At 31.9% G+C, this 18,343-nt stretch overlaps 1 protein-coding gene across 5 annotated transcripts in view; it reads left to right on the top strand.

Moving 5' to 3' along the window:
- The window catches only part of MIOS (meiosis regulator for oocyte development), a 31,138-nt gene extending 15,130 nt beyond the window's left edge, over nt 1-16,008 (top strand). For 4 of the 5 annotated variants that reach the window (XM_074367445.1, XM_074367443.1, XM_074367444.1 and 1 more), the window contains 7 exons: nt 840-1,009; nt 3,382-3,447; nt 4,299-4,457; nt 8,442-8,594; nt 9,798-10,002; nt 14,850-14,979; nt 15,774-16,008. In XM_074367445.1, coding sequence (XP_074223546.1) covers nt 840-1,009; nt 3,382-3,447; nt 4,299-4,457; nt 8,442-8,594; nt 9,798-10,002; nt 14,850-14,979; nt 15,774-15,870 — 980 coding nt within the window. In that variant the 3' untranslated portion in view covers nt 15,871-16,008. The remainder of the gene's footprint in view (nt 1-839; nt 1,010-3,381; nt 3,448-4,298; nt 4,458-8,441; nt 8,595-9,797; nt 10,003-14,849; nt 14,980-15,773) is intronic. The other variant, XM_074367446.1, reaches the window with a different exon arrangement.
- The last annotated feature ends 2,335 nt before the right edge of the window (nt 16,009-18,343 follow it).

Raw genomic sequence — 18,343 nt, 5'->3', positions numbered from 1 at the left:
ATGCTGTTTTGTTTGGGAAAAAAGAAAATGATTAGGATCAAGAGACCTAATAAAGCTGCTGTACTAAATGTAGAAAACAAAGTAAAAGTTAAAGGTGAATTTAATTTTCTCTTTTGAAGCTGAACTTACGTGAGATGGCTAGGCAGGCAGAGGGCTGACTGCCAGTCTAGCAGCTCATCAGCAGCCATGTAAACTGCTGAGAACAAATGTTGGAGATTATTGGTAACAAATGCTTTGTTTTAAATATGTCTAAATACAATTCTGTGGTCATTCTGATAGTTAATTTTGTCCTAGAAAAATTAGAAAGTTAAAATACTATAATAAGAATGCTGAAATATTGGCTTTCAGTACCTTGCTGATAAAACATATACATAAGCATGTGATTACATATTTAGGAATAGGAAAAAAAATTATTTTGGAAATTGCAGTCCTGAGGTACAGTAATATTTACTGTGAACCCTTTGAAACATTTCAGCAAATATGAACTTGTTGATAAAGTTGACAATGATCCTGGTAGGACAGCTTCCCTACTCTTCATTTGGACCGTAAGCAATAACATACCATATAGGAACCTGCCTGGAATGAGAACTTGAGAATTAAAAGATGTGCTTGTCCTACCAGGGCTTCCAATATGAGCAGAAATTTTCTAAGAATGGAAACTTTTGCTTGTGGTCCTAGCCAAAATTTCCAGTCTGAGTCAAAACCCTTTCTCTAATGGGATTATTTTTCAGAGGGTAAAAGTGACCCTCTGATCTTTATTTGTTTATGGTTGAAGAGCTAGAAGAAGGAGATACTAAGTTTTTAATTACTTTGATTAGCTGGCTGTTTTTAATATGCAGGTGATCTGAATCTTAATGTGGTAGCAATGGCTTTATCGGGTTATACGGATGAGAAGAATTCCCTTTGGAGAGAGATGTGCAGCACTTTACGTTTACAGTTAAACAACCCATATCTCTGTGTCATGTTTGCATTTCTGACGAGTGAAGCAGGATCTTATGATGGAGTATTGGTAAGCTCTTTTCTGTTTCATGAAACTGTCCCTTTAAGATAGGATGTTTTCATCTAACTTTGTTAAAATTCCAAATGTCAGTTGCATAAAATTTTGTTTATGCTTCAATGCATTTTATATTATTTTAAATAAGGTATCTTCAAAGTTTGGAGTTAGCTGATAGCAGACTGAACTTGATCTTTTTTATGGTTTTAATAAAACAACTTACAGTATAGAATTCTAGGAATAAGATTTTATCCTTTAGCTTAATAACTGAGCTCTAGAGCTCTACAACTATGGAAACATACATTTTATATTGAAATATAGTCTCTTAAAAGTGTGTATGGTGTTTTTTTGTTTTTGTTTTTTTTAGTTAAGTAAATCAGTACGTGATCGTTTATGGTCAAGATGACCGTATATCTTGTCTGAGTTAGTATTTGTCATTCTCAGACACCTTCCAGTTTGGAGAGATGTATTATACGATTATACAACTTATAGTGGACTATTTCATTTTTTCACTCTTTGGTCTTTTTATTGCTTTTTTTTTTCCTCTCCTGTTGTAACCACTTATGACCAAATCACCAAATAGGTTGTTTATCACAAAGTGGGGAAAGAAAGAAGCAAGTAAGGGTTACTTACCATATTTAGTTACTGAGTTTTAAGCTTTACGTTAGTACCACAACTTTCTTTGCATTTGTTGGGCTTCTTTCTAGCACTGAGAAGAGCCTTCTAATGTGAAACTTCTTTCTTTCTTTTTTTTTTTTTTTTTGCCATTGTAGCATTTATTGTAAAATATACACTGATAATTGATTTAAATGTCAGTTCTGAGGAATTTATAAAAACGTATTTTATTGAGGTATCTTAATGAATATTTTAATAAATGTTGTTAGTGTCCATTTTGACAATTCTTTAGTCTATTTATTTTGTTCATTACTTTTAACAAATTACTATTGAACTTTTCTAACCACTTGAAATTAATATCCAAGAGCATGTTGGGTTTCTTTTTTTGTCTGTTTTGGTTTTTACTATTACCACTCTTTTTTTGTTAAATAGAAGACTTTAAATGCTGCATCTTGAAGAAATAAAGTGATACTTTCAGGAAGTGGTAGAGAATAATGAAGACTAGAGAAAAGTGGATTATTCAGATTTTAAATTGATAGAGAAATATATAGTGTAAATATTAAATTTCTGTATTTTCCATTACGTGACCTATTATAAATACCTTCTTTTCTTATACCTAAATAAGGGATATTGTATCTTGAGAGGAATTTCATATTTCCAAACTGTTTCAAGAATGTACCTAATTATACTTTTTATATATAAATAAGTAACTTTTTTTAATTGTTAAGTTATAGTAATCTAGTGAAAAATACTGAATTGGGAAATCCAAAGATTAAGATTTGAGTCTTCACTCTGCCACAGTTACCTTAGCTGGTCAGTTATCTTTTTTTTGGGTTTTAGTTTTCTCAGCTGTAAAATGGGACAGATAGTATTTATAACTCTTTCCAGATCAAAATTGTAACATATGTAACTTAATCTGAGTTAAATCTAGTTTGTACCAAACATGTTCCCTTTATAGGGCAGAACCATATTTTATAACTGAGAAAACACACTAAGGTATCAGCTGAAGTGATCTATATTTAAAGGAAGAAAACTGTACCTCATGGAATGACTTCAGTGGAAATAGGATCTTTTATCCACCCATCACAAAATTAATAGTACCTTTCTACATTTATAGTAAACATTTTTCAAAATCATGTTTTACAATACTGGCAAGTATATAAAGATTTAAGTATTTATCATAATGCCCCTTCGCTTTGACACAAACCACCTACATAACAGTATTTTACTATAGCCACGAAAGTATGTCTATTTATAAGAGTATGTTTTAAAACTGTGTTTGGAAATACGTATTAATATTCTTTTTAAATCCTGTACTGGTATATTTGCTGGTAACTCATAGATTTGTAGACTTGTTTAACTTAGGAGCCATGGAGAGATTTCTTCAGTTTCACCAAAATTATCTTCTGTGATGGAAAGTTTACATGGCATCTTAAATTTGATAAACTATACACCATTGCTTCTATTTTATGTTAGAGTTATATAAGACTGAACTGGGATTTTAAAAAATTGAATTGGTCAGTTTAAGAGGTTTACTTGGTAAGGACAAAAACCTTAACACTGAGTTTCCTAAGAGTTACATTAAGAAAGGCATCTTAGGCATCAATGGTATTGATATACCATTGATATACTGGAATTGCCAGTATATATACAATAACTTTCTAATACATTTGAAAATAAAATTACATATTAGGTATAAAATACTTACTTAGTGTGCAAAAATTTAAAACTCATAGCACCTAAAAGTAACTCCTTGCTTTTCTCCTTTTCAGTATGAAAACAAAGTTGCTGTACGTGACAGAGTGGCATTTGCTTGTAAATTCCTTAGTGATAGTCAGGTAAGAAGTGATATAATTCTGTATTTAAAGTGATTAATATTGTCACTGGATTAAGAAACTAATATTTATGTATAAATATGTATCTGAGATTTATATTTAAATTCTTTGAGAAGTAAAGTAATTATTAGATCAAGATCTTGTAAATATGTATCATAACTAAATTTATTTGTTTTAAGAATGCTGATTTAATATTTTCATTTATTTCTGCTTTGGGGACTGAGATTAGTCAATAGATAAAGATATTAAACTCACTCTTTAGCAATGCTGTAAAAGGATTCCTTCATTTTCTGATACAATAAGCAGGTAGTAAATGCATGTGCTATGTAGATAGTGAGAGAGAAATGCATATAAACAATACAGTGTACTAAGTACCATAGTGATGAGAAAGTGCTGGGGGAACATAGGGGAATCTTGGCCAGAGTTTGGTTGGGATGCAGTCAGGAAAGACTTTATAAGGAATGGTTATTGTTAGCAATCTTGAAGTTCCCTTCCAACTCAGATTCTGTGACTCTATTACATCCTACGGTAGTAGACATCAGGAACTACAAAATAATAAGGGCAGTTCTCGCCTTAAATTTAAAGTAGTAAGACTGTCTGTAGATCTTTTATAGAATAATTATCAAACAGTAAATACCTTGTCTTTTAAAAAAATACTTTAAATGATCATGGCTGCAGCATTGTAATTTATAATAGATGCATACTTCTTAGAGATCACATATCTAGATTTTTACAAGTGCTTTTGTTTTAAAAATGTTTTCCATTAAGAATAATGTTCCACATGTAGAGGTTTTGAAGCACAAATACAAATAGTGAAATGAATTGCTTTAGAAAAATCACTTTGAATTTTCCAGTTAAATAGATACATTGAAAAGTTGACCAATGAAATGAAAGAAGCTGGAAATTTGGAAGGAATACTGCTTACAGGGCTTACTAAAGATGGAGTGGACTTAATGGAGAGTTATGTTGACAGAACTGGAGATGTTCAAACAGCAAGTTACTGCATGTTACAGGTTAGTGCAGTGTGGCAGCAGCTTGCAGAGAAAAAAATGCTTAACCTCTTGTATTTTCTTCCCTTACTGAGTGGGTATGCCCTTTTGCTTGCTGAGGATCTTCAGAACGTACTTGGCTTTAATCTAATCACTTGATCTATAGAGGACTTCTGCCTTATCTTATTGTCCCTAAGCCTCCTGCATTGGGTTATCCAGGTTTTCTTTTCATTTTGGAAAGTGTCAGTCTTGAATTTACGTAAAGTTCAAATGGAGCGGAGAAACCTTCAGTTTCTCCAGTTGTTGACAGGACTACACCTTCTACAAAGAGATTGCCCTTTCCTGACCTGAACTACTGCTATACATCTCACTTGAAGTACAGAGGACAAATTACACTCAACTCTGTTAATTCTCATTTTCCCAAATCAGTGGGCATGATTTGGGGTAACTATTCATCTATTTTCTCTCAGTTTTTACTGTCCCGTAGTTAAAAATGGATTCCTGGCAAATGTTCCCTTCTACTTTGCTTTTGTTGGAAATATGGTGACATTTTAGAGCATTTTCCTGATATTTCTTATAGCTCTCCAGCTAATCTTCTCCCTTCATGATGTCCTCTTTCCTTTCCTTATCCTTTTACACAATATGATAGCATGTTATGTGAAGTGTCCCCTCCTCCCATCCCACCTTCTTATGAACAAATGTACATACTTCCCCACAGACCACAGTGTAAACCTAGCCTGAGATAGCAGGCCACTGTCCATGGAAGAAAAGTGTCCTGTAGCATAATGTGTCATTATTTTCTTACTGAAATGAATTCACATCTGTTAAACTATATAGATCAATGGCTATGGAATGCAAATGGTTGGTAACCTCTTGACAAGATTTATCACATATATTTAAAATGTAGTGTAGAATTGGATCTTGCCTTTTAAAAATAATCTAGTCTGATAATCAGCTGCCTTTTAATTGAGAAGTTTCCACCATTTATATTTATGTGGTCAAGATTTAGTCTACCGTCTTGCTGTTTGTTTTCCCTTTTGTTTTTCCTTCTTTTGTTTCTGTTCTTTCCTGCCTTCTTTTGAGCTGATTGAATATTTTAGTATTTATTTTATCTGTTGGCTTTTTAGCTATACCTGTTTACAATTATCTTTTTCTTTTAAGTAGTTGCTCTGGTTCTAACAGTATGCATCCTTAACCCATCAGTAAGCATTTTACTTCCTAATACTTTACATTTCACACTTGATAATTCATGCATCCCACTTCACCCTTTCCCTTTCTTACCTCCCACCTGACACTTCCCACTTTTTTTGCTTCATGTTTCACGTTTCAAAAGTGTTACAGCAATGTAATCCTGTTTACAAACCCCCTCCTTTGTCCTATTGTCATGTACTTTACTTCAACATATATTATAAACTCCATCTTACAGTGCTATGTTTTTGCTTTGTACAGTCAGTTTTCTCTTACGTGAATTATGTGAAGAATGAAACCATGGGCTTTTATATTTAGTTACTCATTTACTGTACCTGGTATTGTTTATTCCTTGAAGTAGACTCGAATTTCATCTGGTATCATTTCCCTTTGGTCTTTCTCTTTAGCATTTTTTTATAGTTCAGATTTACTGGTGACAGATTCTCTCATCTTAATTTTAATTGAAAATGTCTGTTTTGCTCTTGTTTTCTTTCAGCCCTTTAAAGATATGGTTTCATAGTCTTCCTGCCTCCATTGTTTCTGATGAGAAATCAGCTATTATTATCTTGTTTCCCCTATGTAGTGTTTCATTCTTCCTTGGGCTGTTTTCAAGATTTTCTTTTTCATTTTCCACAGTTTAACCCTGATGCCTAGTTGTGGGTTTTTTTGGTTTTTTGTTTTTTTAATCCTACTTGTGATTCACTGAGCTTGGATCTGCTAGTCAATGTTTTTCATCAGATTTTGGGAAGTTTGGGGGCATTATTTCTTTAAATATTTTTTTTCCCTGCCTCAGTCTCATTCTCTTCTCCTTCTTGGACTATTACTACACATATATTAAAGCATTTGATATTGTCCCACAAGAATCTGAGGCTCTGTTCATTTTCCTTTCATCTTTTTTCCCTTCTGTTCTTCAAATTGGATAAATTCTATTGATATGTTGACTGTTCTGTTATCTTCTATCTTATTTTAGGTTTTTCAGGAAATTCTTAATTTCAGTTATTATACTTTTTAGTTATAGACTCTAAATTTTTTTTTATAGTTTACATTTTTCAGCTCAGATCTCTATCTGTTCACTAATTAAAGCATTGTTTTCCTCTAAGTCTTTGAATACATGTCTAATAGCTGCATTGCAGTATTTGCTTACTCTAACATAATGGCTATTTAAGGTTTAGTTCTACTGTTTGCCTTTCTCCTTTACTTTGAACAACATTTACCTGTTTTTTTTATATGTCTAATGTTTTTTCATTGAATATTAGACATTGTGTACAGTACATTATAGAGATCTGGGTTCTTTTACTTTTTTTTCTGAAGAATATTGGTTAATGCTTTTGGAAGTTCAGTTACTTGCTGTTCACTTTGGTCTTAGATTTTGTTACTGTGGATGTGTGGCAAGCCCATGGTATTTCCCAAACCCTTCTAATTTGGTCAAGAATTAATCTCTGAACTCTGTTCTTCTGCAGACTTTGTTAGAACTTCACTTTAAGTTTTATTGGGGCAGATCTAGAGATGACTTATCAAATACAAATAGGCCAAATTCTTTCTTAGTTTATCCTTACTGCCATGGAAGGGGGCAGAGTAGGCTATGACGATTTTTAATTTTTCTATGAATTTTCTTTTTAAATCAGGGATTGTATTGTGCTTTAGTACTTAGTTCTGGCTAGTTGGTCATAATGAGGACTAAAGTAGATGTTTACTTTTTTAAGAAATGAAATTGTCAACTATGAGTTTTTCACATGTTCTTTTAGCTAAATTTAACTCCAGTAATTGAAATTAATACTTAGTTACTAGGTGAAAGATACGCTGCTTCTATGTTGATGCAATGTCTAAAGGTAGATTGTCTTTATTAGCTGCTACAGGTTTCTTCCCTTTTCCCAGAAGATGTGGGTGCTAAGTTTTCTCTGACATTTTTCTTTTCTATGTGGTCCCTGAATAGAACTGAGAAAACTTGGCTTCAAATTAATCCCCACTGCATCGGTGGAGATAGGGTCTTTCTCTACTTTCTTCATCATGTGAAGTTAAGGGTAATATCCTGGACAGAGATAAAGGCATTCTGTGAAAACCCAAAGCAAGCATAGGTGAAATGTAGACTGTCACAGGAAAAATGCAGTTTTAGGAAAAGTCTTACTGACAGGAATTGAAGTTCTTAATGAGAAGAAATCTATAGTAAATTTCAGGAAAAGAAATTGTTGCTTTTCCCTGTAGCCTAGGGGCAAAAGAGCTAAACATTTGTGGTTTAGTCTTGGTTTTTTTTGTTTTTATTTTTTTCATTTTTAAGGTGATAAATGTATGTTTTAATTGAGAACAAGAGAGAGAACAGACAGGTTTAACTTTCAGATAAATAGGTATATAAAAATAGCATCTCAGTTCATAACTGGATATGAAGGACCAGTATTATTTTAAATGTGATTGAGCAGTTTTGGTGTGTATTTGGATTAGACAGTAAATATTTAGTTTTAATTGTTTAGACGAAAAGTTTTAATTGTTTAGACAAAGGTATTTGTATCACTTTTTACTTCATTCAACCAAGAAGGTGAATTGATTGCTCTTGGGTCTTTAAACTTAAATAAGAAAGAGAATTACACTTCCTTGGCTAGGTATAATACATAGAGTGCATATTTATGTCATTAGTAGAGGCCAGCTTAAAGTAAATTAATGGAGCTTCCATCACTTATTTTATTGATGCCCGCATTAGGAGCCAGCAATTTTTGGCAAAAAGAAGGCCTGTTTCTTCCATTTGACTTATATTCACATGTTACCTAGAATTTTCAGGCTTAGCCAGGAAAATTTTAAAAACTGAAGTAATTCATGTTTTCCTTTTAGGGTTCTCCTTTAGATGTTCTTAAAGATGAAAGAGTTCAGTACTGGATTGAGAATTATAGAAATTTATTAGATGCCTGGAGGTTTTGGCATAAACGAGCTGAATTTGATATTCATAGGAGTAAGTTGGATCCCAGTTCTAAGCCTTTGGCACAGGTAAGTACGTTGTTTTGGAGAGAATCAAATTGTAACATATTATTAATATCGCTATCCCCCAAATAGAAGTATATGTTACGTAGGATAAATACAAGGTTCAATTTAATAAGTTGTTATTAATAAACTCATTCTTTTGCTCATGTTGAGTTCCCATTGCTGTCCTTACCCCAGACTGCATTTTGCCCTTCATCTTCATGAGGTTTTGCTCCTGCCATTTCTTAATAACCATCTCAGTGATTTGAGCTTTAATCTGAGACGGAGCAAACCACAGCAGGCCTAGAGGATCTTAGGCAAAACCAAATCAATCCTAGGGTTGTCTGAGGTTTTCCAGTATATTCCATGTCCTTTCAGAATCTAAACTACTTTATGATCTTATAAATTCCATTTATGTATTGAATCTTTCTGTATTATATGTAATAAGGAAATTATTTCTTTGACAGTACATACATACGTATCTATATGTCTAATTACACATGGAAATATTTTTCTCTTGGCAGTAGTTTAAAGAACATGAGATCAGTGATCACATAAAGCACATGACTTGAGATCACTGTGTCTAAGTTCACATTAAATATCAGGTATATCCTCAGTGTGAGCACTGGGTGGTGCTGTTGTCTTACTGTAGAAAGCAAAGAAATCAGTGTTTGTATTAAAACGACTTGAGTGTTAGTAAGATAGCCTTACATGATAATATTTGTTACTAATCTATATGATAAGTGTTTAAGAGCCTAGGAGTTTAATGTAAAAGCAAAATGAACACTTTCTATTTGCTGTTACAGGATCTTAACTCCTTTTAATCTTAGGAAATGAGTGTTTTCTTTATAAGAAAATTTTGTTCAGGAGATTACATCATTGAACTTCGGATCAAAAGTCATATTGGGATATTTTATAATGTCCCAATGTGAACTCAATAAAGTCCTTGTTATTTCTAAAATGTTGTTTCTGATGTTTCTGAGTTTTTCTGCATATCTTGGTGGTATTAGGAAGAATACAACTAAATAAAGATAACAGGGAGGAAGTACTCAAATAATGTAACTGCTAAGTGGAAATCTTAAATGTGAACTAACTGACTTAGCAGATAAATTAAAGTATAAAAGTAAATTTAAAGGTTATTTGTTAGGATCAAGCTTTGATTTTTTAAAAAAATTAATTTTATTTATGAAGTTTGCATTATATTTATTCTTCTTTTCATTTGTTTTATAGGTGTTTGTGAGTTGCAATTTTTGTGGAAAGTCTATCTCCTACAGCTGCTCAACTGTGCCTCATCAGGGACGAGGCTTTAGTCAGTATGGTGTCAGTGGCTCACCAACAAAATCTAAAGTCACGAGTTGCCCTGGCTGTCGAAAACCGCTTCCTCGATGTGCTCTTTGCCTCATTAATATGGGAACACCTGTTTCTAGTTGTCCTGGTATGACATAATTCTACAATATACTTTTCTGAGCTGAAATTGTTTCTGCATAATTGATTTAACGTTATAAATAAAAGGTGCACCAGCTTGAGTATATATTATTTCTAAGAGCAAGCGACTTTGCTGGCTTGAAGGTTTTGTGTTCTCTATAATTTATAAAATCTGTACATTAAAAGTGAAATCTGTATCCATAATATCTCGGGTAATCTCACAAATGCTGACCAATTTAAAGTTTATGAGAACAGCTCAAATATTAAATAATCTTACACCATTTTCTTATCACTTTTTCTAAGAGGAGTGCCCTCAAGTTTTGTGTTTAAAAGTCAATGTGGCCTCATCTATTAACAAAGACCCTGTATGCATAGTTTTTGATAGTCTCAAAACACTTTCACATTTTCTCTTATTTCATCTTCAAAATCTACCTGTGAAATACATGGGAAAAATATTAACCTGGAGGTCAGATCCCTCTACTTCTAAGTTATGGTGCTGCTTCTGCTGTATATTTATATTTATACATATGTTTGTCTACTAGTTAGTAAATATATTTTTTTAATGATTAGAAATATTAGAATTATTGTTTACTGCTTACAGTAAATACACAAAAAATTTTTGAGAACAATAGATAATTGAATGTAGGGTACTTAGTGGCTAGAAATATTTCAGCTATTTCTATAACTTGAAAATGATACTATAGCAAAAATCTTAATTAGAAACTTTTGAATTTCTGGCCACTGGTAAATGAATAGTGAATAAAGAACTCAATATGGTATCAAAATGCCTGTTTTAGTTCAAGCTCTGTGACACTGAGAGTCAGCTTCAGTCCTCTTTCATGTAAGGTGTTGGACTGGGTGATCCTTCCTAGTTATGAAATTATGTGATTTGTTCTGCAGCTGGTTCATATAAGTAGTCTGTTTTATTGCATTAATATCTGTAAAAGAGGTTTTCTGGCATCATTAAGTTATTATTTTTCAATGTAAATGCCTTTTTTTAAACAAGTACAATATGTAATGTTTTCAGATACACATGTTAGTTTTGATTTAAATTTTAATCAGGGATTTTCATTTTCTACGTTGCATGTTGATCACTTTTTTATGGCACTGATACTAATAAATAGAAAATAACAATTTGGAATTAAATCTACTACAAGGAAAGAACAAGGAGGCAAAGTATAGCACAAATAAGTTATATGTGAACTGAGATACATAGAAATAGTTCACTTTAATACATCTTTTGGATGTAAGTCTCAGGAAGCTGTGATGGCCTGAGTGCCATTCCTTTTAGCTAGATAGTAGCTTTTCAATCTTTTCTATTTTTGAAATGGATAAGAAAATACACAACTTTCTGGAATTTAAAGAAAATTAAATCATAAAACATTTTACACTCTCTGTTATGGAGACTATTAATTTAATGAATATTCAACACCCAGGTTTGTCAAGCCTTAACATTTTTTCATGTTTGCTTCAGAAATTTTTTTCTAAATTTGCTTCAGAAATAATTCTTTATTTAGGTTTGAGTACTTCTTTAATACTAATTAAGATAAGGCTGATGTGCTGAGGTGAATCAGAGATCCTCATGGACCTTATGGTATACAGTGAGCTGAATAACTGATATAAAAGGAGATATTATATATTCTAGAAAATAAGTACTAGTCCAGAATCTTTTATCTGTCATTCCAAAATCTCTTAAAAAATCTGAAAAGCCAAAGTTTTTTTTTTAATGAATTTGCAATAATCTCATTTGGCAAAAAAAACCCAAAAAACTGTTCAGAGTTGACATGAGGTTATTAAAGTCTTTATTTCTCTTCTTTATTTCTGAATATTCCTATGTTTTACTGCAGAAATACTAATGAGTTTAATTACAGAATGCTGCCTCAGACTTTTCCTGGAGGTATTATATAATGTTTGCTCATTATTTTTCTAAAATCACCAAATATTCCAAATTCTGAAGTATATTTGGCCCCCTGAGATGAATAAAGGATATTATATAAAGTCTTGGGAATTTTGAAAAAGGAAAAGAAACATTGCTTCTATGTGGAGGATATCTGGCGAAGATCAAAAAGAAGATGCCATTTAAGCTGGTCCTTTAAAGTTTGATAGATTTAAGTATATGAAGATTTTAGGAAAGCCTGTCCAGGTTATAGATAAAGAGTGAAAATCATGAACTGGAATACAGAGGTTAGTGAATATGATAAATGAAGAGAGTGTGTTGAACTAGGAAGTGCATCAGTGTGACAGGGCCTAGGAAGTGGGCTGACAGGAAATAGTGAAGATTAGAGGAGCCTGAATATATTCTTTTTAAAGACGTTACTGAGCTGAGTTAATCACAAACTAATAAGCATATTCTTCTTTTATTTTTTAAAATCGGAAGAATTTGAGTTCCAAAATGAAACAAGACCTAATAGAAATCAAATGCTGGCTCATGACAGTTTAAAGGTTTGGGTTTACAGACCATCCCCCTCCCTCACCAGCGCTTTGCCTGCAGTTAGAGATTATATCCATTCATCACGCTACATGATCTAAGTGGCCAGAATTTCCATAAGCTTATTTAACTGAAAGTTGCATATTTTTACACTCAGTTATGCTTTGAAGATTGGAACTCTATTGAAACTGTCTCATTGAGTTTATACTTATAAGTATTTATAATTTAATGCTTATAAATTATAAATGCTAATATTTACCATTCAAAATTATAAACATTATTTATTCAACAGTATTTATTTAGTACCTTTTGTTCTAAGTGCTAGAAGTGTTACAGTGAACAAAACAGACAAAAATCCCTGCTCTTACAGAGTTTAACTTCTAGATGTGATACTTTTTTTTAACATTTTTATTGATTTATAATCATTTTACAATGTTGTATCAAATTCCATTGTAGAGCACAATTTTTCAGTTATACATGAACATATATATATTCATTGTCACATTTTTTTCTCAGTGAGCTACCATTAGATGTGATACATTTTTTAAAGTTAGATTACATATTAGTATTTCTTTCCTACCCAATTATTATTATTGTTGTTATTGTTGTTATTAGTTAGTGCCTAACTGAAACTCTAGTTTCCTTCAACTATTCTGTATTACTGATCTTCATAATTCACTGTAAATATTTCTTAAATTTAAAAGCTATTTGATCTTAAAAAGCCTTTTCTTAAACGATAATGAAGTAGACTTACTACTTTCAGCTTATCAGAAACATAAGGATTAATCTGTTCTGAATTCAGTCTGTTTTCTGTGTGCTAGAAGTTACAATAACAAGTGAAAATCATTGAGAACTATACACAAAGTTATGTAATAGCTTATCTTTAAAAAAGTCTATATTTTCTCTTCCTTCTTCTGTCTTTTCCTCCCTTTCATTGTTAGTTGTTTTTATGAAGCTTTTAGGAAGAATTTCAGTGTATCTGCATCTTAAATCGTTGAACCACCTTCACATTCTTCATCTTCATGCCATTAGCAAAAACAAGATGGATTTTTAAAAACTATTTGCAAGAGTATCCCTGTGGTCGTTAAAAGTGTGCAATGGCCCGAGGTGAAATTTTGAACCTAGCATTATGTCTTAATAGTTATACACCTACTTAATTAAGCTTAATATTTTTACTTACTAATTTTTCTATTCTTGTCTCTAATTATATGTGATCTTAAGATATTTTCATTTGATTTGCTGTTTTAGAACAAAATAAAACACATTAAGGTGGCCAAAGTTAATAGAATGAGCATTTTTTGATCACTACAAATTATGTACATATGTGTGTATATGTGCATGTATAAATGTACATGTATAATAAATCTATTTTTCTTCAGTTTTTTTTAACTGTAACACAGATAGGAAAGTACACATCATGTATAAATTAAACATCAGTGAGTCCCTACACTGCTGAAGATAAAATTGTCTAAACCGGGTGCCTTTGATCATTTCTCCCTACCTTGTCCTACTTCTTTGGGCTCTTCCTCAAAGGTCACCAGTGTCCTAAATTGTCTGTTAATTCAGTCTCTTGCTTTTCTGTATAGTTTTATCATAGGTTTACTTTTCTCTGTGTTTTAAATTCTTTATAAGTGAATCATACAGTGTGTATCCTTTGACTTGCCTTTTTTGCTCAACATTGGAATTGGAGGGTTTTTTTTAGTTTCAGTTATGCTAATAAATGTAGTTATAGTTTATTCATTTTTCATTACTATTTAGTATATTCCATTTATAACTACAAAACAAATTTTTCTACTCAACCATGGGCACTTGGTTGTTTGCAGATTTTTACTATTAAGAACAGTGCTGCTGTGAACATTCCTTCATATGTGTTCTTTTAGCATGCAAAAGTTTCTCTAGTGTATTTACCTAGAAGCAGAATTGCTAAATCATACTGTTTGCTAGTATTTTACTTAGGATTTTTATGTCTGTTCCAGAGGGAGATCGACTTTAGTCTTCTTTCTGATATTATCTTTGTCTGATTTTGTTAGCAAAGTTATTTATATACCAGCCTCACGGAGTACATTGGGAAATTTCCCCTCTTTCCCTGTTCTTTGGAAAAGTTTGGTATGAACTCACCTGTAAGCTGGGCTTGGTATTTTTTTTGTGGAAAGATTTTAAACTACTAATTATTTCTCTAAAGTTGTTAATTCAGATTGCTTAAGAAGTAGGTTTGATAATTTCTATTTTTCCATTTATCATTGACTATGAAAAATTAAGAAAACTGGTTATTTGGTATTTTTTTAGTCTAAACTAGGTCTTAGCATTAAAATTGCTGTTTCAGTATGATGTGTGATTTGTATTTTGACATAATTTAGAAAGACCTTTTAAGAAACTTTGAATAAAGTATTGTGATATAGTTAATGAAGATTATTTTCTTTAAACCATAGGAGGATCCAAATCAGATGAAAAAGTAGACTTGAGCAAGGACAAAAAATTAGCTCAGTTCAACAACTGGTTTACATGGTGTCATAATTGCCGGCACGGTGGGCATGCTGGACATATGCTTAGCTGGTTCAGGTAATCAGCACATTCCTTCTCTCATAGGCTTGGAGTTAGAGGAGGTAAAGCAGATGGCCTTTTAACAGCTCAAGGATGAATTCCTTTTTTTTTTTTACTATCACCTAAGTTAACAGAAATGGTGTGAACATTCTTATCATTGGCCTATGTAATCTTAAACTATAAAATTAATATTTGCATAAGAAACAGTTTAAATATTATATATGGGTTAAATGTTTGAAAAACATTATTTAACTTTATTTGGGGAGAGGATATATTTACAGTTTTTTATCACTGACTGAATATCCTATCATATAGAATATATAATAATAAAGCTGAGTTATAATTTAAGTGATAGAGTACATATCAAACTCCTTTATTAGTTATCTTCTATGTCTATGTTGTGTAGTAAGTAAGCATCTAATACGGTGGAGACTCAAAACCTTATTTAACTTTTACTTTGAATACTGTCAGCAGCCCTATACTTCTCATTGCTATAACTTTTACATGCAGTTTATGACATTGGCTTTAACTTTAACTCTTGAGAACATCCCAGTCGCCTTCATAACTGTGAATGAGATAACTTATATGTTTAGAAAGTAAAGCTATTCATTTTCTAATAACTTTCTCCCCATGTTCAGCTTGGCAGTCATTTCTAAGTTAATGTTTTTAATGTTTGTCTTTGGATTTTAATTCTTGTATTTTTCCAAATACCATTTTGGAAAATTGCATTATAGATATAGATAGATATGTAGAGAAATGTATTTATGTATGTATAATTTAGACTTCTGACTTTTACTTGACCTGTTTTTCAGGGATCATGCAGAGTGTCCCGTGTCTGCATGCACATGTAAATGCATGCAGTTGGATACAACAGGCAATCTGGTACCTGCAGAGACTGTCCAGCCATAAAATGTTATCAGCTAAAGAGAAACCTTCAAGTGTGGAGCTTTCTAAGTGCTGTCCTTCATAGCTCAAAAACATACCTCAGAACAAGTCACTCCTGACTTTCCTGCAGTGGGAAAATAAATCATTCTATCAAATCAGCAATTTGATGTTTGAGTGATTTTGATGTACTTCACAGAGACAAATGTTGCTGAAGTGAACATCAGTGTGGGCATGAATTCCGTTCAGTAAGTTGAAAAAGTTCATTTTGGAAAGAACTTTTAGGGTTTCATTGACATTATGAACACTATGGAAGCAGAGTTTCCGGAATAGCCTTGAAACCATGCTTTTTGTTGTTGAAATTGGTTATCTTTCAGTAAAATCTGTGCACTTTTAACTTAGAATAATATAACCAACCCAGTGATTCTGGCAATAGTTTAAGCTCACCCATGCTTAGATTCCTTTCAGATAATACTGTGGCTTTTTACTTTTAGAATTGGAGAACGCCTGCCCTACACTGGAGAATAAATTTTATCAAGGTACAATTGATACATGTTTTTAAGGAGTTTTTTTCCCTCATACACTTTCAGTTTAATATAAACCTTTTGGCACAGACCATTATAGTCTTCTTAAGAAATGTCAAAATTGAGAATGTATCTTACAACTTTTTCTCTTTTGAAGAGAAAATTATGCACCATTTCAAGGAAACATGTATAAAATTTCTGTTTCAACCTTTTGCTTCCAAAGCCCTGATTTGTCTTCAAAGACTGCACTTCCTATTAATACATCATGAACTCATCATCTGGGAGCATTTTACTGAATACACAGTCTATATGAGATTATACATGACCAACCGTTCAGTGACATGTGTGGCAGTATGTCCTGCTGTCAGATTCCCCCTTGCTGTGGAATATCCTGTTTTTTTCTCAGGTAGACTGGGAGATGTTGGGGAAAACAGGGTCACTTTGGAGACAATTTTACTTTCAGTATAAGTTCCTAAAAGTAAGTATATTGGGGCCAATTCAGGAACTTTATTTTAAACTATAATTTTTTCCCTTTTCACAGCTAGATAGTTGGAAGAGAAATACAAAGGATTTGTAGCAGCATCTGACATATGCAGAGGACTGAACTGAATTTTGTAGTCAAAATAGTACTTAAAAAGTAAGCCTGAAACTTAATTATTATATAGATTTTGAAGAAAGAAATATCTTAAAGAATTTTAGAAGCTTTCATGTTAGCAATGTTACTTGGTAAAACTAAGATCTATTAGATTAATTTGAGGTGTGATGTAAATACTGAACAAAAGTGAATCACTTTTATTTTTTACTTAGAGATCTGTTACAAAAGGCTCTTTTCTAGGAAAACTTTGCTTATCTACTCTGTCTCACTTAGATGACAATCTTTTGTTAAAAGAAGTGGGAATAAATATAATTTTTTTTTTTTTACAAAGATGATTATTATGGGGAGTTTTTCCAGTCTTCTTTTAAGTAAATCTTCCTGATTTCATTTTACTAAAACATAACCTTTACCTTTAAAATTGCATTAGTTGAAGTGTTTCTTTCAAATTAAGTGTGTCTAAAATATGAAAAGTCAGATTTAAGTAATGTCCAACTGTCATACTCATTTTCATTTCTCCTTAGCTAAAGTAAGTTAAAAGTTTTGAATTTATATTTAGTGTTATATCTAAAATATTTACAATTTTTGAAAGTATAATATAAGACATAAATATAAAGTCTATTACATAAATAGTCTGTAACCATATAGGGTGACATTTTTAAGAATAGTTGTTTATGCTGCTACAGCAGCCCCTGAATATTTTTTGTGAAACCCAGATTCATGTAAGGTGTCTGTTGTGCTTGTTTTGCATTTCATTGTTTGCGGAGCATGAAAATAGATGTTTCATTTTTATTACTAGGTCAATATTTGAGTTTACAAACTCAAAATATTTTACCTAAACATATTCAATAGAAGCATTTAACTGAAGTGTTTTTATTTTTTTAAAAAATGAATAAATCTGGATTGAAGTCAACATGTCTGATCTACAAATTATCTATGACCACTCTACAAATAATCCAATGAAATAACAAAGTAATATTAATACTTCTTTTGATGGCAAATTTGGTACTTAATCTTAGAAGTAAATTTTTTTAGGCTCTGTTTTTCAGCTTTCCAGAATGATTATTGTTATTCAAAATGGTTTATTTAAAAAGTAGCTTTCCATTGTCAGTGCTACACATGGTAAGTATTAAGAGTTAGAAACAATGTAATTCCACATTTAATTGCATGGCTGAATGTAATTTCAGTCATTCATTTTACTGCAACTATTAAAATTATGACTTTAGAAATTTAAATTATAATCCTAGCCCCAGTAACTTGGCCAAATGACTTAACCATTTTGAGTTTCAATTTCCTCATATGCTAAAAGTACAGAAATACCTACCTCATGTGGTGATGGGGAGTATTAGGTGATGAAATAAACATGAAGTGCTCTATCCCTGTT

The sequence above is a fragment of the Camelus bactrianus genome, chromosome 7, assembly GCF_048773025.1.
Source record: "Camelus bactrianus isolate YW-2024 breed Bactrian camel chromosome 7, ASM4877302v1, whole genome shotgun sequence".
NCBI lineage: Eukaryota > Metazoa > Chordata > Mammalia > Artiodactyla > Camelidae > Camelus > Camelus bactrianus.
The sequence above is the reverse complement of the archived record's forward strand: the minus strand, read 5'-3'. Positions and strand labels throughout refer to the sequence as shown.